Here is a 25096-nt window from a genome sequence, read left to right on the forward strand (position 1 = left end):
TTTGTGTTTGTTTGTTTGTTTGTTATATTTTGGTTTTTTTTGTTTTGTTTTGTTTTTAGGCAGCATTTCTCTGTGTAGCCTTGGCTGTCCTGGACTCGCTTTGTAGACCAGGCTGGCCTTGAACTCACAGTGATCCACCTGCTTCTGCCTCCCGAGTGCTGGGATTAAAGGGGTGCGCCACCACGCCTAGCCTGGCCTGGAGATGGTTTTTCACTCTGAGAATAATCAGGAATTCAAAAAGGAATAAAGGACAGGACACCTGGTTACCTGTGCTTCTTCAGAAAATGACTGTGCTTGTCCAGGCCCATCACAACACTAGTGATGCTATATGCTCTCTCATATACTAGGTTTCACAACACTCTAGGAACTGTAAAGAGAAAGGAACTGAGATTTGCCATCACTTCCACTAAACCAGTATGTTTGGACTGTTCTTCACCACGATGCTCAACAGAGCTAGGGATCTAGCTCAAGTTATTTTTCTGAATTGCTTTCAAGCCCATATCACTCCACTGACCTCAACTATTAACTCTGTGATTGAGGCAGCCATGACCACATGACCTTACTATTACCGGCCTTGGCATCTGGCACAATGCTTTCCCCACAATGAGCCTAAGCTATTACTGCCATTATGATGATGAAATGCATATTTACTGAAAAAATTAGATGGAGCCCTCAAACAAGGATTCAAATGGTTGCAGTTTCTATTAGCAGCTAATTCTGGCCCATATTTATGAGCCTGTAAGTTGAGCAGACTGACAAAGCAGAAGTGGCAGCAGACGCTGGGGAGAGAGGAGGAGGAGGGGGTCATGTTGTCATCTAATGCAACAGTGGGTACAACCTGGTGCATGACATTTAAATGAGTCATGCCACTTCCCGGGGGCCAGGGCCACTTTCCAAAGCTCCACATCCCTTTGTAGGCTGAGTTAAGTTCGGTGCCCTATGAGGACCATCCTTCAGAGACTAGAAATCAGAGGGCTTTTTCTGATGGATCAAGAAAAAAAAAATCCAACTCAAAAGAGAATGCAAATGTATGGGATGAAGTAGTGCTTTCCTCTTAGTGGAAACAGGGCTTTAAAACTAGGAATAGTAGAAAGCACAGAGAGAAAAGCTGGCGCTGTTATCATCTTGAGGGTGCACCTGGCCCCAGGTGGTGCCCCAGAAATCACTGCAGCCCACTATTATCTTCTCACTCCTGAAGCGCATAGTGATCAGTAGCAAGCACACGGCCCTTCCTTTGCGTTCTCTATAATCAAAGATCTCTGTATCAGAAACAAGCCAAGGAAAACAAAACAAGAACGCTTTGCTTGAAGATGAGCTACAGTACGCACCAAGGCTGAGCAATGACATCGTCCCATTGTCAGCGTTCTTGGAAGGTTCAAGGTTAAAGATCTCATTTAGAGCTTGTAAAGGAAAAAAATGATTTTCTGCCTTTTTCAAAAAGTCAGAATCCTTCACAATGGATGAAGTCATCATTAGTGATCTTCATTTCAAGATGGCAATTAGAGTCTAATGGAAGTATCTATAGGAAAATTTTCAACCCTGGGCATGTGGGTACCTTTTCAATTAGCAAATAGTGTTAGCGCTATGTTTTAGAGAGGTTTTACATTAAGGAAAATTAGGATCAGGCTGACTTGGGTTGGATTCTTATCTCTCCCTTGTGCCCTTTGAGTAATTACTATGGTCAAAAACACACACCTCCCTGGGCCTTGAATTCCTAAGCTATAAAATTTCAAAGGAGTTTTCAGGATTATGTGGGAAGAATCCATCACTGGCTGTGGCACATTCAGGGTTCCAGGGACAGTGGGGGAGATGGTGCTGATGGTGCTGGTGGTGCTGATGGTGCTGCTGCTGATGATACAGACAGATCTTATGTTTTGTTCTAATGCAACATAAAGAAATCTATAGGCGTAAATTTTCCAAAACCTACTTTATTTAAAGTTCTTACATGCTTCTACTTCTCTTCTAACCCACAACCAGAGGTAGGGGAGAGAGAAGGTTAATAGGAAAAGGGGTGTGGGACCTGTTTAGAAGTAGCTCCTTGGGGCAATTCCACTCTTCATTGTCAAGATACCAGCAGTCCAGTCCAATAGCAAACACCAAACAGCAACACAAATCAGTATCCAGCAGAAACAGCAAGGGTCCACAGAATTGGCACGAGTCAGTAGAAGCAGCCAGAAGCAGCCCGGAGTACCACGAGAAGTTCTCTGGAGTGTTTCTCTCTACAAAGTGAAGACCAGAGAAGAGCAGCAAAACATTGCATGGTGTACCAAGGCAAAGAGTGTCTGTGGGGTTCTATTTCTATTCTTGCTAAACATCATGCGTGTCTGTTTTCCCCAAAACATCACATACCCTCTTACAAGACAGCTTCCAGAAAAACATCACATGGCACAACTGAGGTGGTTTTGTTTGGTTGGTTTGGTTTTTCGAGACAGGGTTTCTCTGTGTAGCCTTGGCTGTCCTGGCACTTGCTTTGTTGACCAGGCTGACCTCGAACTCACAGCGATCCATCTGCCTCTACCTCCCAAGTGCTGGGTTTTAAGGTATGCTCCCCTCCTCCTCACATCCCCTACCTTCCTCCCTTAGGAATCCATTCTCTCAGCCTAGTGACTGTGGTGTGTGCTTGGGGGGTGGGCTGGGGCATGTGTGGGGTGGGGGAAACGAGGCCTGAGCCTTTCACACCTTCCTTCAGGCTACCCACAGGAAACAGGCTAGAGTAACCCAAGCGACTTTCAGATAGTCTCACTGAGTACTGCTCTTTTAAAAAGCTGGAAGGCTGGTTAAGGAGTCCGGAGCTATTCTTAGCACCAAACTCTATAAAAAGGAAATGCCAATGACAATCTTAGAGGGCTGTATTTTTATAAGGGACAATTCAAGCTTCTCTGAGCATTCCCAGTCTGCAGAAAGCCTCCATAAAAATGCTACCTCAGGTCAGACCCTCAAACCCTCAAACGCCCCCCCTTAACATTGCTAAGATTCTTTGGGGGCTGACTGGGAGAACTCGATTGCATCCACGTTTATAGACTCCTCTTTCAGAGCTGCCTCTGTATGTTCTATCAGAGGAAAATACCTACACAGTGACATTTATTTGTACAGAAGCAGCATGCCAAAGGAGTTAGTAAGCAGCAAGTTCTTATCAGATTCAGCTCTGTTCCAGCCCTATGTGGCTCTATTAGGAGGTCTCGCAACCTCCCTGAACTTCCCGTACAGAATGGGCAGTTGTGGGTCCTTCAAGTGAATGCCTGGTGTTGCCACTTAGCAAAATTTCAGCAGAGGTTAATTCCTCATTGTTAGTATGTGCCCAGTACACAGAGATGATGGGAAATGCATTCTTTGAGAATGTCATTCTAACATAAAAACATTCTAGCACAAAAACTGGGGATAAGAGAACAGACTTGGTGATGGCCTGTGTTAGAGAAAAAACTGAAAATAATGTCTTTTAGGAACTGGAGAAATGGTTCAGTGGCTAAGAGTGTGCGTACCGCTTTCTCAGAGGACCAGTTTTGTTTTAATCCATGTCAGGCAGCTCACAACCACCTCTAACTCCAGCTCCAGGAGGTCTAACGCCCTCTTCTGGCCTTCGAGGATACCTGCATCCACGTGCACATACCCCTACAGACAGGCACTTAGACATGTAGTTAAAAATAAAATATCGTTTTGTTTTGTTTCAAGACAGGGCTTCTATGTGTATAGCCTTGGCTGCTCTGGACTTGCTTTGTAGATCAGGCTGGCCTGGAACTCACAGAGCGTTGCCTGCTTCTGCCTCCTAGAGTGCTGGGATTACAGGTATGCACCACTGGGCCCAGAAAAAAATATTTTTAAAAGCACATGCCTTTTGGTTTTCACACAACACTAGTCTCCTGTTTTGGGCTTTGTTGAGTACCAATTTGTTAATCTGTCTCTGTCTTTCTCTGTGTTTGTGTGTGTGTGTGTGTGTGTTGAGAATTGAAGTCATGACCTTGAACATACTAAACATGTAGTCTCCCACTGAGCTACACAGTCTCCCACTGAGCTACACATCCAGCCCCTCAAGGGTTTTTAAAATGCTTTTTCCTTTTGACCTAGATTCCCTCTTGAAAATTTCTTTAAAAAACAAACTCATCATTTATCCTGGATGTTTTAATTCAGAGTCTTAAAGAAAGAAAGAAAGAAAGAAAGAAAGAAAGAAAGAAAGAAAGAAAGAAAGGAAGGAAGGAAGATTCTAAATACCCAACAGTGGAAGTTACATGTAATGCAGATATTACACCTAATGTGTCTTTGCACAGAGCAGATCACAAAAACCATAGCTAGAGCGTGGGTTCATTCTGAGGCCATGGCCTTAAGTATTGTTTTCACTAAGGATTTATCATTACCAGAAACTCTTAAAAAGGAAGCCTAATGTTTTTCCCATGTAATAGCACAGACACTGAGATAATTATATACACACATATAGAAAATGTCCATAGACTATTGCTTAACAATGATTTTAAGTGTAACTTTAAAATAAAATGTATTCTGGTCTACAAAAGTGAGTCCAGGACATCCAAGGCTAGACAGAGAAACCCTGTTTTGAAAAACCAAAACAAAACAAAACCCAACAACAACAAAAACAAAGTCATTTTTTAAAAAAAAATCTATTTGTGCTTGCTTCAGCAGCACAATACTAAAATTGGAATGACACAGAGAAGATTAGCATGGCCCCTGTGCAAGGATGACACACAAATTCATGAAGTGTTTCATATTTTTAATAGAAGGATCCAGAGAGTCCTAGAAACCTACAAGAAGAACATCATGACGGGTGGATCTGAACCCAGTGGTATTGTTTTTAAAAATTATCTGTATTATCAGTATTATCTGTAGGCCTGGCTAGCAATCAATCAAGACACAGATACTTGTTATATTTTAAGATAGCCTTAGTTAACCTGGGGCAGGGCAGATATCAATCCTCTAAACTACCTCCCATAGTGGGACAGGCATGGGATCTCTGTCTCAATCCCATGCCATCTGTTTCTAATAACTTCTATCAAGCTACCTCCCATCCATAATCCCATAAACTTGCTAATGTTCTTCATCTGGGCCGGTTTCTCCATCCACACTACCGGCCATGTGCTTCCTCCAGCTAACCCACGCGGCCCTCTCTTCACTTTAGGTCTCTCTCCTTTTTCTGGTGCAGCTTCTCTTCTTCTCAGAATTCCTCTCTCTCCTAGCCCCACCTATCTCCTTTTTCCTGCCCAGGTGGGATGGCTTTTTATTAAGCAAAAGTTGGGTCAGACAGCAAGCAGTAATTAACATCAAAATACATCAGACCATCCCCCCCCACCCCAAACACAGGGGGTTCTGCTCAAACTACTGCATCAACCAAGGACAATACATGCAGTAAACATTGAACCCCTACTCAGATCTAGCCAGTGGACAAGACGTTCTCCACAGTTGTGTGGAGAGAGGGGACTGACTCTGACATGAACTCTGGTGCCCCATATTTGACCACTTCCCCTTGGGGGGGAGGCCTGGTGGCACTCAGAGGAAGGGTAAGCAGGCTACTAAGATGAGACTTGACAGCCTGTGACCATATGGTGGGGAAGAAGGTTCCCTTCAGTTACAGACCTAGGTAGGGGAGGGGAATAGAGTGAAAGAGGGAGGGAGAGAGGGAGGAACGGGAGGATACAAGTGAGGGGAAAACAATTGAGTTGTAATATGAATAAATTAATTAAATAAAAATAATCAAAGAGGAAAAAAGTATTCATTCAAAAATGTATTTATTATGTATACAGTGCTCTGCAGGCCAGTAAGAGGGCATTAGATCACATTATAGATGGTTGTGAGCCACCATGTGGTTGCTGGGAATTGAACTCAGGACATCTGGAAGAGAAGACAGTACTCTTAAAATCTGAGCCATTTCTCTAGCCCCTAAGTGTAACTTTTGAGAGGGCCTTTTTATTTCCCTTATTTTTATTTCTACAGAGACTATTATTTTGATATAAAAAAAGAAGCAAAAAATTGAAAGTAGGTGAATCTGCAGTGCCTTTGTTTTTCTCTTCTCTCTCTCTCTCTCTCTCTCTCTCTCTCTCTCTCTCTCTTTGAGACAGGGTTTCACTGTGTAGCTTGGCTGTCCTGGATTCGCTGTGTAGACCAGGCTGGCCTTGAACTCAGAGAGATCCACCTGCCTCTGCCACCCAAGTGCTGGGGGAAAAGGCATGTATGTCACAATTGCCTGACTTTCATTTGACATTTCTAAGAACTCTCCATCCTTTATTTAGCCTTCCCCAAATACACTGGTTGACTCTATGACACAGGTCAAGTTCTTCCCACTTCAGACTCCTGAGTTGTCCACCTAAATGCACGTTAGCCTAGGTGAGAGTTAGCAGATTACTTTCACCCCGAGAACAGCACCACATCTCAGGAACTATCAGGGCCACCTCTGCAAACAGAAAGGATGTCTGATAGGAGGTGAGAACTGGTAATGACCAGTTATGTCTTCTGTGGATCTAACACTGAGAAGCAACATCAGAGAACCATACAGTTCCCCCCATAAGTAGAAGAGAAAACCGTAAGTTTCCTTACAGTCTTATGTGTCTGTAGCTTCTTTGAGTAAGTGTTAGCCTCTGCTTTGAAAGTCATAGGCGTTAGGGACACCACTTCATACTTTCAGTTCTGGCATAATTATATTAGATTACCCAGTTCCTACCATATGCCCTAGCTTCGAAGACAATTTAAAATTCCAAGTAATTTAACATTTACTAATTGAGGGCTAAAGATTGCTCAGTGGTTAAAAGCAGCTTACAGAGGACATGGGGTTGGTTCTCAGCCCTCACCTGATGGCTCACAACCATCTGTAACTCCAGTTCCTGGGGATCTGACAACCTCATTAGACAGACCTCTACAGGCATCAGGCATGCATACAGTGCTGAGGCATAGGTGCAGGCAAAACACTCATGCACATAAAATAAATCTTTTTTTTTTTAAACAGAAGAAAATTCACCACAGCCAACTGTATTTACATCCATTGTCTCTCATGCCAAAACCAAGAAATAAACCCACAGCTGTTAATTCAGCTTCTTCAACCTTAAGACAGTTTGAAAGCTACAGCTGTTGGAGGAGACATAAACCTAATCTTGCCTTTGTCCCTGATTCGTGTCTCAAGTTTCGAGGAATTCTCTGAAAGCCACACTTCGGGGAGTTGGATCAGAGATGTATGTGTGTTTGCTTTTAAGTTACCCCCACTACAAAAAAAAAAGCAGAATATTGGGATTTCCAGTATGATACAGAGTCAACTTGCATCTTGAGTCAATGGTCTCAGGTCTGCAAAGGGCTGACACTATCCCCAAAGTCATATGTCACATTCAGTCAATACTCAACCTTCCCCACTGACACGCAAACATAGATTCTATGGCAAACGTCAGCAATGGGCTCTAGAGGCTATTTGGAAGAAGGGACAAGCTAAAGGGACTGACTGCATCTCAAATTAACTATGTTAATGTCACAGCTTCCACAGAGAATAGCAGGCTGTATTCAGGGGTCTGGGCAACAGCTGTGCCTTCCAAACCAAGACACTGTACAGAAAGATGACCCAAATGTTGGCTGTTGTGTTTCAGCAGGATTTAGTGGGACTTTCCCACTCAAATGGCCCTTTGTGCTTTTAAAAGTTGGGACACTGACCTCACGAGTGGCTAACGCATGATGTCTTGGAGGTCTTGATTTACATTTGGCTGGTGCCCAGGACTGAACTGTCAAAATGCCCAGATGACTGACGGACAGTGCTGGGCTTGTTCAGGCTTGTTTGTAGTGGAGTGGGCGGATGCTAGGATATCTGCTCTGTTCAGGTTTGATAAGCTAAATAAAGCCAGGCTGTTAGAAGGGCTGACTCCAGGGTTCCTCTCTGTGCCAGGATTTAGGGTCTTTAATCACTCATCCCTTTCATTGTCTTTATTTACATTCAGCATTCTTATCTACATGAGGTCTACTTGAGCACTGCCTATTTGTTGTAGGAACAATCCTGCCGAAGACTGGGGAATCAGTCTTGTATCTCTTTTGGCCAACTCTACTAATCTCCTTAGAGTCATCTGCATGGTTCTATTTTCTTAGGAAGACACTTTGCAACCAAGAGATGATTCTAGATTCATTAGCACTCTGGACTCTCACAGTAGATATGGGGTGTTAGAAATTGTGCACCCTGCTAGTGGGAAGCATCATTAAGTCAAAGTGCTCAATCCATCTAGGAAGGAACAAGCAGTGTTTTATCTCGCTTCCTTCAAACCAGAATGGCTTATCTCTGGGAAGGAGCTGAGGTTTTATAGTTCCTGGGATAATTCAGAAGTCTTAATTCCTACAAAGTGTATGGTAGAAATGCCAGGTGGCTCGAGCCCATCAGTAGGCCCCATGACCAGAAACATGTCAAGTGGGAATAGCTATGTTCCTGTAATAAGGAACTCAATGACCCAAATAAAAAGTACAGTTAAAATGCTTTCACAGGCCACATTAAGCATCAGCAGAAACAACAACACTACTAAACCTGAAGACAAAGCTGAAATGATCCAACAAAAGGAAAAAGTGTGCTGGCACCTATGGGAGGTAGAGGCAGCTGGATCTGAGTTTGAGGGCAGCCTAGTCTACAAAGCAAGTCCAGAACAGCCAAGGCTACACAGAGAAACCCTGCCTGTCTCAAAAAAACAACCCCCCCAAAACAAAGAAGAAAAAGAATGAAGAAATTAAAGAAGAGAAAAAATGAATGAATGAATGAATGAATGAACACTTTGTACTAATGTTATCTCTAAAGCCTCTGTCTTTCAATTGGCCAGATAAAGATCACAGCAAATAATGACCTATGGAGAAACCTGTTAGGAGAACTGGATGATGTAATTACATACATATCAGCAAGGGCATCGTGGTAAGTGCTCGGTAAAGTGTGGCTTCTAGTGACTGACTCATGAGTTACCTGTGGGGTACACCCTGTGCTTCAGGTACCATGGCAGGCCTTAGAGACAACACAGTCAAACAAGAATGTAGTGTTTCTACTCTTTTAGAACTTTTGGTAGTGGGAGTTGGTGGAGAAAAATATCAAGGAAACAAGAATTACAGATGGAAATGATTTGAAAAAATATTTTTTGAGCCAGGCCTGGTGGCGCACGCCTTTAATTCCAGCACAGGGGAGGCAGAGGCAGGTGGATCACTGTGAGTTCTAGGCCAGACTGGTCTACAAAGCGAGTCTAGGACAGCCAAGGATACACAGAGAAACCCTGTCTTGAAAAACCAAAAGAAAAAAAAAAGTTAGGGTTCTGTTACCAAAACAGGAAAGGACTTCAGTCACTGGTGACAGCTGGGATATGTGTAAAGGAGACCTGAGGAATGGTGTGGGATTGGGGAGGGCAGATACAACCCATGGCCATGAGGGACTGGGGTGGCTTCCACCATATCTGCTCACCACCCTTAATGCTGTGATCCAAACTGCACCTGGGACAACTCTATCTGCCCTAGATACTCAATTTCCATATCAACAGTAACTTCCACCCAATTCCAACTTCATACCCAGGCACACAGAAAAAAAATCCTTTTTTTTTTTCAGAATGAGAGATAACATGGAGAATTCTCAGTGCAATTAGAAGAATGTTATAAAATAAAAATAATAGGGTAGACTGGAGCCTAAATACAAGCTTTAATGTGCTTAGATGATTTTAAATGTTGTTCAAATGGTGCAGTGTCAATGACAGGTGCAAGTTAGAAGTGCTAAATAAGCTTATCAGAAATGCAGATTAAGCTGGGTGGTGGTGGTGCAGACCTTTAATTCCTGTACTTGGGAGGCAGAGTAGGCTGATCTCTGTGAGTTCGAGGCCTGCCTGGTCTACACAGTGAGTTCCAGGGCAGCCAGGGCTGTCTATAAAAACAAAACCAAAAAAATACAGTTTACCACTATAAACATGCAGGCTTACCATGCTCAGATAGAAGAGAGATCGATTCTGTACTTTTAACAGGCTGGGGTCATTTTGTGCTCTCAGAGCCACCTAGAGAGAGCGCCACAGTTTATAGCTGCCTGAGTCATAAGACGTGAGATACAGATTCTGACCAGGTGTCCCCAACCACATGGACCCAGGGCTGGAACTCTGATCTTTAGGCTCCGAGGCAAGCCTTCTGACCTTAGCGCTGTCTCAATAGCCCTGCAATAAAGTTTCATTCAGATGTAAAGATGAATGAAAGTGAGTCATCTGTAGGACGAAGGGAAAGCGCTGCATTGAGCAAAATAAGCCAGAGTCAGAGATAGAAACAAATGTTTTCTATTGTGTATGGAACCTAGATTTTCTCTGCTCTCTTCCTCTCTGTCTCTCTGTCTCTGTCTCTGTCTCCTCTCTCTCTCTTTCCTCTCTCTCTCCCTCCTCTCTCTCTCTCTCTCTCTCTCTCTCTCTCTCTCTCTCTCTCTCTCTCTCTCTCTCTCTCTCTCACACACACACACACACACACACACACACCCCGGGTGGGAGGGCAAGAATGAAAATGAGAGAGGGGACTTTCAAGGAAGAGAAAGGAGATTTGATTTGAGAAAAGAGGGAGGAAAGGGTAGTAGTGTGTGAATATGGTCAAAGTGCATGAAAACGTCCTTAAGAAACCATTTTGTAGAGTGAATTTACTTGAATACATTTTTCTTAACCATGGAAAATGTAGCTCTGACTTTTAGCCCAGCAGAACTCTCCTGACAGCTGCTTGACAGTAAAAAAACACATTTGCCTCTATAAAATTCTTGAATACACTGTCATCATTCATTAAAAAGCCAACTTAATAGCCAGCAATGGATTACAATTACAACTTTCCATTCTTTACTCTTTTAAGACTATTTAGATGCTGCTTTTGTTTAGCAAAGCACTTAAGGTAACCAATGTGGAAAGCCATGTGTGAGGTTCACAAACAAGCCACCATCGTTTGCCAGCATTATTCAAAGTATGTACTGGGTGATGTCAGTGGGTACTGCTAAAACCAAAAGGGAGGAGTGTCGAGCCGGGCAGGTGTGACAGCCCGAGAGCAGACTTTTGTGAGATGATGATGATGATGGACATTGTTCTCCTCAATGTGGGGCACACCAGCTTCCAAAGCTGGCTGACTACATTCAGTCTCATTAGGACACACAGAGAAACACTGCTCTCCCCTTTCTAACTCGCTTCTTACAAAGGCACCATTTCCCATCTCTTTGCAGCAAAACTGCTTTTTAGCTTGCGAATGCTGAGAGCAGTTATGCCTAGAGTATGGAACACTTTGAATGACATTTGAAGGCTACTGACATTACAATACTCTCAAAGGAGACAATTCACGTAACAAATTCCACAAACTGCAACTTAATATAAGAGCAGACAAGACGATGAGATCGTTAGAAACCACTGGTGGCTTGGAGCATTGAGATTCTCCATGCTGATGAGAACAAGGGGTGTGTGTGTGTGTGTGTGTGTGTGTGTGTGTGTGTGTGTGTGTGTGTCTGTCGGGTGGGGGGGGTGTTGTTTAATCTGCAGATCTCTAGTCAGCAGTTTGAAAACTTGTAAGTGAACAGGTATGGGCACTTTGTGGGCATGCGTGGTTACCTGTGGTTGGTCTTCCCTAAGTAAGAAATAAGCAGGTTTCTAAACCAACATACACTGTGGATCTATGAACAACCTGAGCTCCTGACCGCTGATGGCAGGATGGAGGCCAGGTGATTTGCCTAGCCCCAGCTGCTGAACAGCTGTCGAAGAGGCTGCAGGGATGGCTGTTGCTGCTCTGCCAGAGGGCTCATGTCAGGTGGCTCATCACCTCTTGTAATTCCATCTCCTTAAGATCTTACACACAAACATAGCCACACTTAGTAATAATTCTTTTAAAAAACAACTGTGGAAGACATTAGAGGTGAAAAGAAGTATCTAGAAAATGGTAAGCTCTGACTTTTACCTTTCTGCTGTTTTACATGGTGATTTCCTCAACCAATCCGTCTGTAAGATAAGGTCTATGATGAAAGCCTTTTAAATGAGGTGCGACGAGACAGGTCAAGCTGTTGTATACATTCCTCCTAGACATTAACTGTATAAAAGATATTAAATATGTAAACAATGTTCCTGCAGTTCACAAAATGACATATTTGGATCATCAAAATAATTCAGGATTGTTCTTTACATCAAAATTACCTGTACTGAGCAATTTAAGAATATCAAACTTGGGGGCTGGGGAGATGGCTCAGCGATGAAAGTGCTTGCTCTGCAAACTTGAAGACCTGAGTTCAGACCCTCAGCATCTATGTAAAAGCCAGGTGCAGTGGTAAACATCTGTAAGCCAAAATAGGTGAGGCGGAGGCAGATGGATCAATCAGAACAGTGTGCTCCAGGCTCAGCGACAGAGAGGACACCCATGCCATCCTCTGGACTCCATGCCTGTGTGCATGGGCACACACACACACACACACACACATACAACATGCACACAGGAAATAATATCAAACCTGAAAGTAAAAATTATAGAAGTGCAAACATTGTCCACACAACTTCAGGGTGCTGAAATGCATCCCTAACAGTAGCTTTAGTAGCAAGCTGGTAAGGGAGCTGGAAGCCCACACTTTGAAAGCTTAAGAAGACTTCAGTATCTAGAGTTTACACACACCACTGAGGGAAGGGTCCTGACTTGTGGTAATTTCCCACCAAATCACTTTATTACTTGCAGATACCTTTAAAAATGATCTCAACTATGGTGGTCCTTACTCTGTTCTGAAGAGGTTTTCTTTATTCACAAATGAATACTAACCAAGCTGTGACATCACAAGTGGCATTTTGGTTGTGTTCACTGTGAGTTAAGTTTACATGATTGTAAGTAAATTCCATGGTCTTCAAGGCAGGTGAACCCTATACCCCCTTTGAGAAGTGTTTCTATCATATACAGACCCTCAAAATAGCATTACAATATACATGCTCATCTTTGGTGGTACCATTTCAAGCCTCACGCAAACTGTGATGGCTTACACTGTTGACCTGACAGGGTCTAGAATGTGCATCATCCCATGGGCTGGGGTTTCCGAGGATAAAGAGGAAGCAAGTTTAGTACCAGCATCATCTGCAACTCCCTGAGCACGGATGGAATGTGACCAGTCACCTCCTGTTCCTATCGCCCTGCATTCCCCATGATGGAATGATAAGTTGCTGATCTCAGGTATTTTGTCGCAGGAATGACACATAATTAATACACAAACTACCACGATTCAGCAACATTCTACTGGTTGTTAAGCAGAAATACCTGCACATGGAATAAAAGCTTAACACAACTGGCCAGTACTCACTGTGCTCATCTCCCTTCTCTCAACAGAAAACATTTAACAAGAGCATTTTCATCATTTATTTAGTTACAACAACAATATAACAATGCATACCAAATGGGAAAGATAGTTAAAATGATGATAAAATGTTCACTAACAGAAATGACTATATCTGAAGGGCCTAGGTGCCATAAAAATACATTTTCAACTTATAATTGGTTATTAGTATAAAATAAATTTAGCAACTGAGTTCTAGTCCATGTCTACAAGTTATCAAAATATTTTCAAAATGTTACATAAAAACTAACATCTATAAATATATAAACACCAAAGAATTTTCAGAAAAATAAAAATAATGTACCCTGAGATAAAATGCTAATCACACTTTCCATGCCAGGTGTATACTCACATGTGTGTCCTCATATGCCACTGGGAGCTTTCTGTATTTCGCATGTTCCAAGATAAAATAATGTTATCCCATGTTGGTGCACATTTCAGCCATGAAAGTAACTACTTTAGATTTTAAGATCCCTATGCTGAGGCATAGGAGTCCATGGTCACTAATGACAACTTAGGAAGACATGAATGACATTTGGTTCTCACTCCTCAAATCATGGCTGAAAACTCTCAGCAAAGCACTCTAGGCTTTTTTTTTTTCTCACACCAACTGACCCAGAATATATTTTAAGAAATGTTTATTTTCTGCCCATATTTGTTTTAAATTATAAATTCCTGAGCACTTTTTCTTCTTCCTCCTCATCGCTGTCAGTGACATTGACTTGCTGGACGCCAGAGGGAGCTGATGCTGGGGCTGTGAAGACATTCTCCAGGGCTCCAATGTCCAATGAAGGCATGGGGTTCAAGTACTCTTCCCCACTGTGGCCATGGCTGTTGTAGTAAGGAGGCCCATCCATGCTCTCACAGCTCCGAGAGTCTTCACTGTGTGTGTGCTCATCTGGGTAGTCTCTGAAAGGATAGTCTCTGTTTAAAGCTGAAAATATAGCCTCATGCTTTTGGTACCTGTCTTCATAATACCCAAGACATTCTGGCATTGAACTTGGAAAATTTCCATAGGCAAAAGGAGGCCGACTGTAAGGGCACGTGCTGTGTCAGAAAAACAAAACCGAACAAACAGAAGTTAGATCTTGCCCACACATGCCTGGCTCACTGAATGAGTGAACTGTGTCCCGCTTAGCGCCTGGAAAGCGTTCCTTTGCCGTCTCCCCACCCAAACTTAAGCAGAGGCAGTTTGGATGGAAGCCACCCCCAGCATTATCACCTCTTACTCGTTTCCAGCTCCTTCCCTTTGATAACCACAGTAAAGAAAATCCCACCCTGGCCTCTACACGACCTCACACCCCAGAAACTGTTGGAAATGTAAATATGTGTTGTGTGACACTGAAAACAGAAGATGTAAAGTGCAGACTGTAAAGTGGCTCTTGTTCTTCCTGGAATGGGCTGAAAGGAAGAGCTGCCAACCCTGAAGCTCTGGAAGAGAAGACTCCAACTTAATTCTACACAGTAAACTTAGATTATTCTCAGTACTATAAAGACTTAGAACTGATACTAAAGGGCTTTTGCAAACAAACACAAACAAAACACCATGGGGCAAGATTCTAAAGAAAACAAACAAACAAACAAACAAAAAAACCTCTTGCAGTCTGACAACTGACTTTTTAAAGGCAAAGCTAATAATCCCGTCACTCAAAACCAATTGCCAATTCTGTTCATTAGTCTCTTCAAAGCTGAAGAGGAATTAGGCTCATGAGCGCCATCTAGTGACAGCTAACACAATGATCACGTTCATTTGCAAAACCTATGGAATGCCTGTGACTGAATTAGGGAGGAGAAAGGAAGGGAAGGTGGGAGGAGTAGGGGAGAGAAGAAAAAGGAAGAAGAGCAACTCTCTTTCTTCTCAAATGTACTAGATGTACTAGAGCAATGTTTCCAACTCTGAAGATGTCCCACTTCCAAACCTCAACATGCAAGGTACCTTGCTAATAAATCAGTGTTTGCATTTTTCATGCTTACAACCACACTTCAGCATTCTACTTCAGGCATTTAACACATATGTCCTGAGACACTGCCTTGTCATTCTAGCTGCATGACTTTGATCACATAGCTGTCCACCTGTGGGTGCTTGCATCCATTGAACTCCATGGGTATGTCAGAGAGGATATCAAATACTTCCCATGTAAAGCTTTCACTTAATGTATACATAACTCAATCACTAACTGACTTTCACAAGATCCGGCTGGTTTCAAGAGTTGGTGGAAAATAGAAAAGCCTTAAAATTTTGGTATGTATCAGACATGTGCTATAGTTTGAAACATCAGCATTGCAATGACTGCATGGAATGAGGAAAACTAGTTAGTGCCATGTTCACAAGTCAGTTATGACAAAGCCGGCCCAGGTTACATGGGTAAAAATGAGTAGCTATAAAAGCATTCCCTCCATTAGGAAAAGCAATTGTCAACTCTATTAGAATGATAATATTAGTCAATACACATGGCAACAATATTCTGTGCTTTCTAGGTATTGGCTGAGAATTTTACACAGAGCAAATGGGCCTTACAGATATTTACATCCTTCTCAGCAGCACATGGAACGTTCATTCTCTAGGATAACTCATATAGTAGTTACACCCTAAATCAAGTCTTGATAATGCTTTCAGAATGGAAATAACATCATCCATCTTCTCAGAGCACAATGGGATAAATATAAACCAATAACAACAAGAAGAATAGAAAGCATAAAAAACAGTGTACAAAGCCAGGGGGTGGTGGTGCACGCCTTTTCCCCCAGCACTTGGGAGACAGAGGCAGGCAGATCTCCGTGAGTTTGAGGCCAGTCTGGTCTACAGAGCCAGTTCCATGAAAGCCATGGCTACACAGAGAAACCTTGTCTCAAAAAACAAAACAAAACAAAAAAGTGTACACTAAGCAACATAAACTAGTGAGTAACTGGAGAAATTAAAAGGAAAATAAAAATGTTCTGGCGTTAAGTGAAAAGAACGTCCCTAAATCAGTGTCATGTAACAAAAGCAGTTCTTAGAGAGACATGGATATTAATATCGCAATATATCAGAAAATAAAGCCTAAAGCCAATATTCAGCAGTGTTCCTCAAGGACTCAGAAAAACAACAACAAAACAGACCAAAAAATAGAAGGAAAGAAATAAAATCAAAACTAAGAGAAAAGATGGGCAACAGAAAAAAACAAGAGAGAGAGAGAGAGAGAGAGAGAGAGGTTTCCAAACAAAACCAAAGGTGAAAAAGATAATGCAACAGACAACACAGAAACACAAAGCGTCATAGAAACTATCATAACAAATTACATACTGAGATAACTAGAAAGCCGAGAAGAAATGGATAAACCCATGAGCACACACAAACCACCAAAACCAAGTCAATAATAAACAGAAGCAGACACGGTGGTTTGTTTATAACTTCAGGACACAGGAGGGAGGGACAAGAGGACTCAATTTGAGGCCAACTAGAGTTCAAGGCCAGCCTGGGCCATACAGAGAAACAAAAATAAAAACAAACAAATAAATAAAGGAGGGGAAGAGGAGGACCCAAACAACTGACTACTGAATTGTACTATTCATTTAAGGAAGAACTAATTCCAATTTTTTGAAAACTATTCCAAAAAAGTGAAATGGAAGGAACTTTGTCCAGCTTTTCCCACTACCCTGGTATGAAAATCAGGAAAATTATAGGCCCATATTTTGGATAAACATAGCTTCAAAAAATGTCAATGAAGTCCTAGTGGCCTGAATTTCCTGGAACATGGAAAAGATCACACTCCATCACAAAGTGGGGTTCTAGGATGATTCAGCATACACAAAACAGTAAGCACTGGCACATCACTGGGATTCAGGACTGTAGTATATTTACATCTCTATAGACAAAGAATATGAAGTAAGACTCAATAAACACCTTAAAAAGTCATATTAAGAAGGAAACCCTCTAAATACTAAAGGCTATGTGTGCAAAACTCACAGCCTCTATGACACTGAGCAAGGAAACTGCAGACATCTCCTATAAGGTTGTAAGCCACAAAGGTATCTGATTTCACCACTCCTATTCAACACAGTCCTGGAAAGTTTTAGCACGAGTACCAGGAAATAGAAACTAGAACAGGTAAGCTGGAAGAGAAGACGTTAAGTTATCCATATTTGCATAAGACATGATTTTATATAGAGAAAAATCCAAATTTCCCATCAACAAACTGTTAGAATGGATATGTAAATTTAGTAAAGCTGAAAATATGAATTGAGCATACAAAAACTGGGCTTCCTCTGTGCAGCCCTGGCTGCCCTTGAGCTCAGTATATAACCACGGTTAGCATCAAACTTGCATTCCCCCACCCCATCTATTTGTGCTCTGGGATTTCAAACATAGGCCATACAATGAAAGGAAATGAAGAATTCAATGCATTCACAAAAGTGCATAAAAATAAAATATTTAGAGTAAATTTAACCAAAGAAGTGAGACTTTTCTGCAATGAAAATTATGATATATTAGTTAAAGAGCAAGTGTGAGGCTAGCCAAAGTGACATAAGGCTTTGTTCTCAATACAAACAAGCAAACAAAACCCATATGTAGACTACAAAGCTACTGTAATCTAAATATAAAGATAGTGGCATAAAAGCAGACACAAAGACAAATGCAATAGAACCAAAAATCCAGAAGTTAAGCTGGGTATGCTGGTGCATGCCTGAACTCCCAGCACTCAGGGAGGTGGAGGCAAGTGGATCTCTGTGAGTTCGACACCAGCCTGGTCTACAAAGCGAGTCCAGGACAGACAAGGGTACACAGAGAAACCCTGTCTTGTAAAAAACAAAAACAAAACAAATCCAAAAAACAACAAACAAAACCAAACCAAAAAAAAAAAAAAACCCAAAATGAAATAAAATACAGAAGTTAATTCATATCAATACTGCCAACTGATTAGATACAAAGATACTAAGAATCCACTAATGGTAGACAAAGGAAACTCAGTCTTTTCAGTAAGAAGTGCTGGAAAAACTAGATCTACATGGGCAGCAGAATGCATCCTGGTCTCTAACTGACAAGAGATCAGAGGCCTATGTATAAAACACTGGATTATAAAATCACTGTCAGGGAACTGGAGGAAGGCTTCTGTACACAGGTGTGATGTAGACGATGATTTGGTTTAATGACAGGATCCAAAGGCGCAGACAATGAAAACAGACAATTGGGATGATAATGTAAGAAGTTTTCACACAGGGGAAAAAAAAAAGAGTCTACACGGTGGGAAAAACACTTGCAAATTTTAAAAACCAAAAAGGGAGATAGGTAATCAAATGGTCATATACAAGTCCCCTACTTGGTGTAATATATTCAAAGCAGAGGTCACTATACCAGAAGATACTTATATTCCTGTTTCTTATTGTGCTACTCACAAATTTCCATCAGTCCCAACGCCCTTCAGTGGATGAACAGATAATGATACTGTGGTATCTTTACACACTAGAATACTATTCAGTCATAAAAACAATGGAATCTTTATGGGAATCATTATGTTAAGTGAAAAAGCCAGACAGAAAGGAAAAGACCATGGTATCGTTCATTTGTGGAAACTACTAAGCTGGTCTTGGGGAAGAATAATGGCGGCTGGAAACCTGAAGGGCAGAGGACGTGGCACCAAAATACAGAGCAGCAGAATAGCGGCTTTTCTTTAGCACAGCAGCTAACTACTAGTTAAAATAGTCTGTGCTGCATTTCAAAATGACTAGAAGAGTAAAATTCCAAGCATTTAACATGATTAAAACTTAGAGATGGAAGTGTTTTATTATCCTTTATTATGTACTATGTAAATGCATCAAGTTCCATAAAGATGTACAAATATTACACCTCAAATACAAAGGAATGTGTTAGCAAGGCTCCACTCACAGCTTCTGATTTTCTCCACCTAGGGCAGGGCCGACATGCTTGCATTTTTTAAGTTCTAGTGCAGTCTCAGCCTTCCTAATGCTGCAACCCTTTAACACAGTTCCTCATGTTGTGGTGACCCCCAACCATAAAATTATTTTGTTGCTACTTCGTAATTGTAATTTTGCCACTGTTATGAAACATAATGTAAATATATGTTATATAACCCCCAGAAGGGGTTGTGACCCACAGGTTGAGAACAGCTGTCCTAGTGCACCCCTCATGCTGCCAGGAGCTAGCTGACTGTGCACTGGCTCAGCAGGAAGGGTAATGGAGACACAACCATGCCAACACCACATGGACCCATGGGGCATTCTTAATATACAGTCTTACATACTTCTCCGTGTAATACACTACTACATATGAGATATCACTGAAAAAAAAAGAAAACAAAGAACTGAGATCTAATCGAATTTTAACATCTGTCACTTTATAGAAAGCAAAATAAGTGACAGAGAGACATGCCAATAACCCAGGATGTAAAAAACCACATCCAGGATGTAGATAAGTTTTTGTTTCTTAGGAAGAGCACTGAAGAAGGTGGAGAGTCACTGGAGAAGCTTAGGAAATAATCCAACAGTCGTGTATACTTGGTTGGCTCTTGATTTAGTTACCAGTTTTAAAAAGACAGATTGGAGATAATAAAGGAAAAGCAAAGACAGATGAATTGTTGGCTAATAAATAAGGCACATGAAAATTTCATCTATGAGACCGTTGGCAGTCATTCCATAAGTCTGTAAACAGTAAGCATATGTGTGTGTGCTTATGTGTATAGTGTATTCTTTATCCAAAATGTGTAGAACCAGAAGTGTTCTGATTCACGATGTTGTTTATAGTGGTTTACTCTGGAGGAGGATCACCTGTACTACTATGCACGTGTGGATGTCAAAAGACAAGCTTGGGGAGTTGGTTCTTTCTTTCCATCATGTAGGTCCTGGGTATGGAACTCAGGCCATCAAGCTTGGTAACAGGAGCCTTTACCCACTGAGCTATCTCCTCAGCCAAGTCTTGTTTTGCTTTCCAGTTTTGTAGATTTGCATAGGCTTTCTACATAAATATTTCTGTTCTCCAGAGTTGAAATTAGAAGTGCCCTGAAACTGAAAACTTTTTGAATACCAGCAGTAAAAACAAATTAATTTGAGCAGGTCATGGTGGCGCACACGTTTAATCCCAGCACTCTGGGAGGCAGAGGCAAGCCAGTATCTGTGATTTCAACCAGCCTGGTCTACAGAGCGAGTTCCAGGACAGCCAGGGCTACACAGAGAAACCCTGTTTTGAAAAAAACAAAGACAAAAAAAAAAGATTTGATTTGGATTTTGGATGAAGCATATGAAAGTGTACATGAAATACGAAATCCGTGATTTGCTTTAAAATACACATCCTTGCTCTCAAAGTAAGGAGAAACTAAAGAAACAAGACTAGTAAAATGTCAGTCACCTTCTGAAGCTGGGTGCCAGCATGTGTGGCGCGTTATGCTACACTGTCACCTTTTTGCATAAGACATTTTCTAAAGCAAACTGTAAATAACGTATTCACAAAAAAAGTAAAAGGTTTTTTCTCCATGGTGAAGGTGGTAAGAGTCATCATTCTCTAAGCTGGATCTTTGGAATCAATGTGCTGGTCACGCTAACTCCCCAGAGGCCACAGCACAGGTCATCTTCCCCTCTAGATGAACTGAGGGCATTAGGACTCTGTCCTTTGAGAATGCTCAGGAGCAGGGAAACGCAGGTACAAGATGACAGCACAGAACTCTGCACATTCTTTCCCCTTCCATCAACGGCTCTGGCTTACAGAGCACACGTTTTGTGTGTCTTACACTCCAAAGTAAAGTGCACCTTAAGTCATGGAAACAAAGCCACTGGCTTGGAAAATGACTCAGGGGGAGCAAGTCAATCAGCTGACAACTTTGTTTTAAGCACAAGCAGTGGGTTGAAGAATGTCCCTTCAATATTCATGCCCACCTGGAACCCTAAAATATGACAACTAGCAAATAGGGTCTTTACAGATGTGACGGCATCAAGGTGTGACATCGTATTGAGCAGAACATGATTCCAATGACTCATGTGCTTATAAAAAAATAGGGTGTATGCAGGTATGAAATTTTCAAAGTTAGTGTTTTGTAAAGGGGGCCAGGCTGGGGAGCTGGTTCAGTGGGTAAAGCACTTAGCATAGAAAAACCTAGAACCCACACAGAGACCAGTGTAGCAGCACAAGGCTCCCAATCCTAGGGAACTAAAACAAACTACAGCTACAGAGACAGGACAACACAAGACGACAGCTCATGGTCCAATGGGCCTGGTCTAAGCAGTGGCGAACAAGAGACCTTGTTTCAAATAGGTAGAAGGGTCCAAACTTGAGGTTGTTCTCTGACTTCTATATGTGTGTGTGTGTGTGTGTGTGTGTGTGTGTCTGTCTGTCTGTCTGTCTGTCTGTCTGTCTGTCTGTCTGTCTCTCTCTCTCTCTCTCTCTCTCTCTCTCTCTCTCTCTCTCTCTCTCCCTCTCCCTCTCCCTCTCCCTCTCCCTCTCCCTCTCTCTCTCTCTCTCTCTCTCTCTCTCTCTCTCTCTCTCACACACACACACACACACACACCATACAGAACAAAAGATTGAAAAACAGTGATCAGACATAGACATACACAGACATGCAGAAAGAGGGTTCTTCGCCTGAATCTTCACAAGGGAGCACAGCCCTGTCAATAGCTTAATTTCAGACTTCTAGACTCCAGAACTATGAGACCAATTGTCACTGCTGATGTAAGCTACCATACTCTTATCATGCCCAGCAAACCCATCTGTCTAGAAGCATATTTCAGCTTCCAGCCTCAACGACTGCAAGACAGTAATTAATTTATACTGTTCAAGCCATTAAGTTTACTGAAGTTTGTTATAATAGCAATGGTGAGCTATCTGCTTACTATTCAGATTTTAGCTTTCCATCATCCCCATGATTAGCTATCTACAATCTCGCTGATCATACATATTGTCTATGAAGTCTGTTCTTTAGAGTCCTAACAACACTGCTGCCTACTTACATCTGCCTATGCAGATGTCGTCCATAATGGCCAGTTTCTAGCTCTTAACTCTATACTTACAACTACGAGAGAAGTCACTACTCCCTGTATACTTAATATTCCAGAAAACCGGCAGTCTTCAGAAGAGCCTGTCATTTTCATTTCCACTAGCAATAAATGTGGACTCTAATTTCTCCAACATTCTCATTTAAACTATTACTTCAGCAAATTCTAGCAGGGAATCTGGAGTTACATCCATGTGCTTTTCTGTAATGACTATTGAGTCCTGCCATGTGCTTACTGGCCATATGGTTATCTTTTTTCAAGAACATCTCCTTCGACTTTGGCTCACTTGTAAGCTGAGCTGCCTTTTATTTCACTGAGTGTGTTCTTTGTATATCCTGGTGTAGGCTATGCACACATGATCTGCTTATTTCTGCACATTTTGTGAATTCTTGTCTCTCTTTTTTGGTACTTCTTGATGGAAGAGGTATCAATTATGAGGAAGTCTAGTCTACTAGCTTTTTTTGTTGTTGTTGCTTAGGTTTCTAATGTAGTATCTAAGCATCACCAAAACCCAAGTCATACAATTTACCCTTACTAGAAACCCTTGCAGTCTCTTTCAAGAATATTAAGGCCTTAGTTCTTATATCTAAGTCTTCAACCATTTGATATAAAACTTTTGTAGTTAGAGCTAAGAGTGAAATTTCATTGTGGATATGTGGATATTCAATTGTTACCATACCATTTGATAAACACTTCCCCCCGCCCCCACTAAAAAGTCATGGGATCATCCCTGCTGAAAATGAACTGAATTCTACCCCATTACTTACAATATCTATCTTCATGACAGGACCACATTGCCTTTTTTTTTCTGTGTCTCTTAAAAAAAACAAACTTTTACCTTTTACAGAAATTTTAGGCTCATAACTAAACTAAGCATCTATACAAAGAGGTCCTGTATAATTCTTCTTCCCAATATGAGCAGGGTCACAATGACACATCTTACAACAGAGTGGTCTATGTGTTAAAAACCACTGGTCTATTCAGTAACAAATGTGTGATAACACCCACTGACCACCACAGTGTCAGTGTCTTACCCAACAGTAATTTCACTCTCAGCACGTTCACCCCTCCCTTCCCTTGCTGATGTCTGGGAAACTTGAGAGTATGACTTTGAAAACAGGATCCCTGGGCTGGAGAGATGGACCAGCAGTTAGAGCACATCTGCTCTTCCAAAGGTCCTGAGTTCAATTCTCAGCAACTACATGGTGGCCACAATCATCTATAATGTGGTCTGATGCCCTCTTCTTGACTGCAGGAGTATGTACAGGCAGAGCACTATATACACAATAATACACAAATATTTTTAAAAAGAAAGAAAACAGGATCCCTGTAGTGATAATTGTATTAAGATGAGGTTGCTAGTCAAGTAGGACCTAGTGACTGGTTTCCTGGTAAGATGAGAATGCTCTTGGGCACATATTCACACAGATGGGGAAAATGGCAACTTTTTATCTTTTCCAGGAGGTTCTATATTGAAAGCAGAGTCTGTTATTTTCAGAAGGGCCTCTCAGTAATATACACTCATGGTTCTGTGACTCATGGTTTCCTACTCTATTTCTTTCTAGCAGTAAGTGATATTCCACTAGCTGGCTGTATCAGTCTATCCATCCACCTACTGAAGGAGTTTCTTGTTTCCTTCAGTCTCTGTAAGCGTCTTTATGCAGATTTTTATATGAACAAAAATTCATTTTGGTGAACACCAAGCAACACGATTACTAATGTTTAGTTTTGTAAGAATCTGACAATCTGCCTTCCAACTGGCTGTGAATTACCTTCATTCTTTTTATATCACATTGAATTTATCTATGTATTGGTGTGTATGATGTACGTGTGCGTTTTTGTCTCATATATACTTGTGTGTGCATGTGTGTGACTTTGTGGCCCATGTATGTCACTGCACATACGTGGAGGTCCTTAGTTTGCACCATGTTTGACCCCGGGGTCTCCTGTTCACCGCTGCACAGCAGGCCAGCTGGCCCATGTGCTTCCAGGCGCTCTTCTCTCTCCTCCACTCATCCTGCTTTAGGTATGCTGGTATTACAGATGTGTGCTACTATGCCTGCATTTTGCCCACTGAATTTTGTAAAGTTATTTAATACCTTGAAACTACAGAGCTTATCAGCTACAGTATATTTTTCGATTTACTTTTTATTGTTATTATATTTGTCTTACTTTATAAATTTCAGTTTTTGCCATTATGTATAAATGTACACCATATACAGGCAGGTGCCTATTGAGGCCAGAAAAAGGCATTAGACCTGCTAAAATTGGAGTTACAGATGGTGTGAGCTGCCACGTACATACTGGGAACCAAGCCCTGCTTCTCTGGAAGACTAGTAAGTGCTCTTAACCACTAAGGCACCTCTCCAGCCCTCATGTCTATTTATTTGGTGCACACGTATGTGTATGTGTGTGGGCATGTGCATGCATTATCACTCATGTGGAGGTCAGAAGATAATCTTTGGGAGTCAGTTTTGGCTTTCCACCATGTGGGTCTCTGGGATCAAACTTAGGTCCTCAAGCTTGCCAGCAAGTGCTTTTACCCACTGAACCACCTCACTGGCCCGTTTGTTGTTGATTAATTTTTTTTTCCACATATAGGATGACATCAAGTAAAAATAGTTTCCATTTTGGAACTTTTTGTTTTCTGTCTTGCCTAACTGATACGGCTCAGACTTTACAGTACAATATGGAACAGAAATGGTAAAAAGGACATAGGATTTTAATTCCTGATCTTAGGCGGGAAATGTTCCATCTGTCATTAATATGATGTCATCTATGGGATTCTGATACATTTCTTTACAATATTGAGAAAGTTCCCCCTATTCCTAGTCTAAA

General features: G+C 41.6%; 1 protein-coding gene across 6 annotated transcripts in view; it reads right to left on the minus strand.

Moving 5' to 3' along the window:
• Window positions 1–1964: 1964 nt before the first annotated feature.
• SOX30 (SRY-box transcription factor 30) overlaps window positions 1965–25096 on the minus strand; it is a 79624-nt gene continuing 56492 nt past the window's right edge. Inside the window, exons 5-9 of one of the 6 annotated variants that reach the window (XR_014775821.1) lie at window positions 13632–14326; window positions 12108–12245; window positions 11875–12003; window positions 9900–9971; window positions 1967–2219 (exon numbers count right to left, since the gene is read on the minus strand). Coding sequence is in view for 2 of the 6 variants with exons in the window: in XM_084763970.1 (XP_084620096.1) it covers window positions 13945–14326 (382 nt within the window). In the remaining 4 variants the exon portion in view is untranslated. Of the gene's footprint in view, window positions 2220–9899; window positions 9972–11874; window positions 12004–12107; window positions 12246–13295; window positions 14327–25096 lie in introns of those variants that run through there. The other 5 variants (XR_014775820.1, XR_014775823.1, XR_014775822.1 and 2 more) reach the window with 5 other exon arrangements.

This window comes from Acomys minous (genome assembly GCF_964271855.1).
Source record: "Acomys minous genome assembly, chromosome: 16".
Lineage (NCBI taxonomy): Eukaryota > Metazoa > Chordata > Mammalia > Rodentia > Muridae > Acomys > Acomys minous.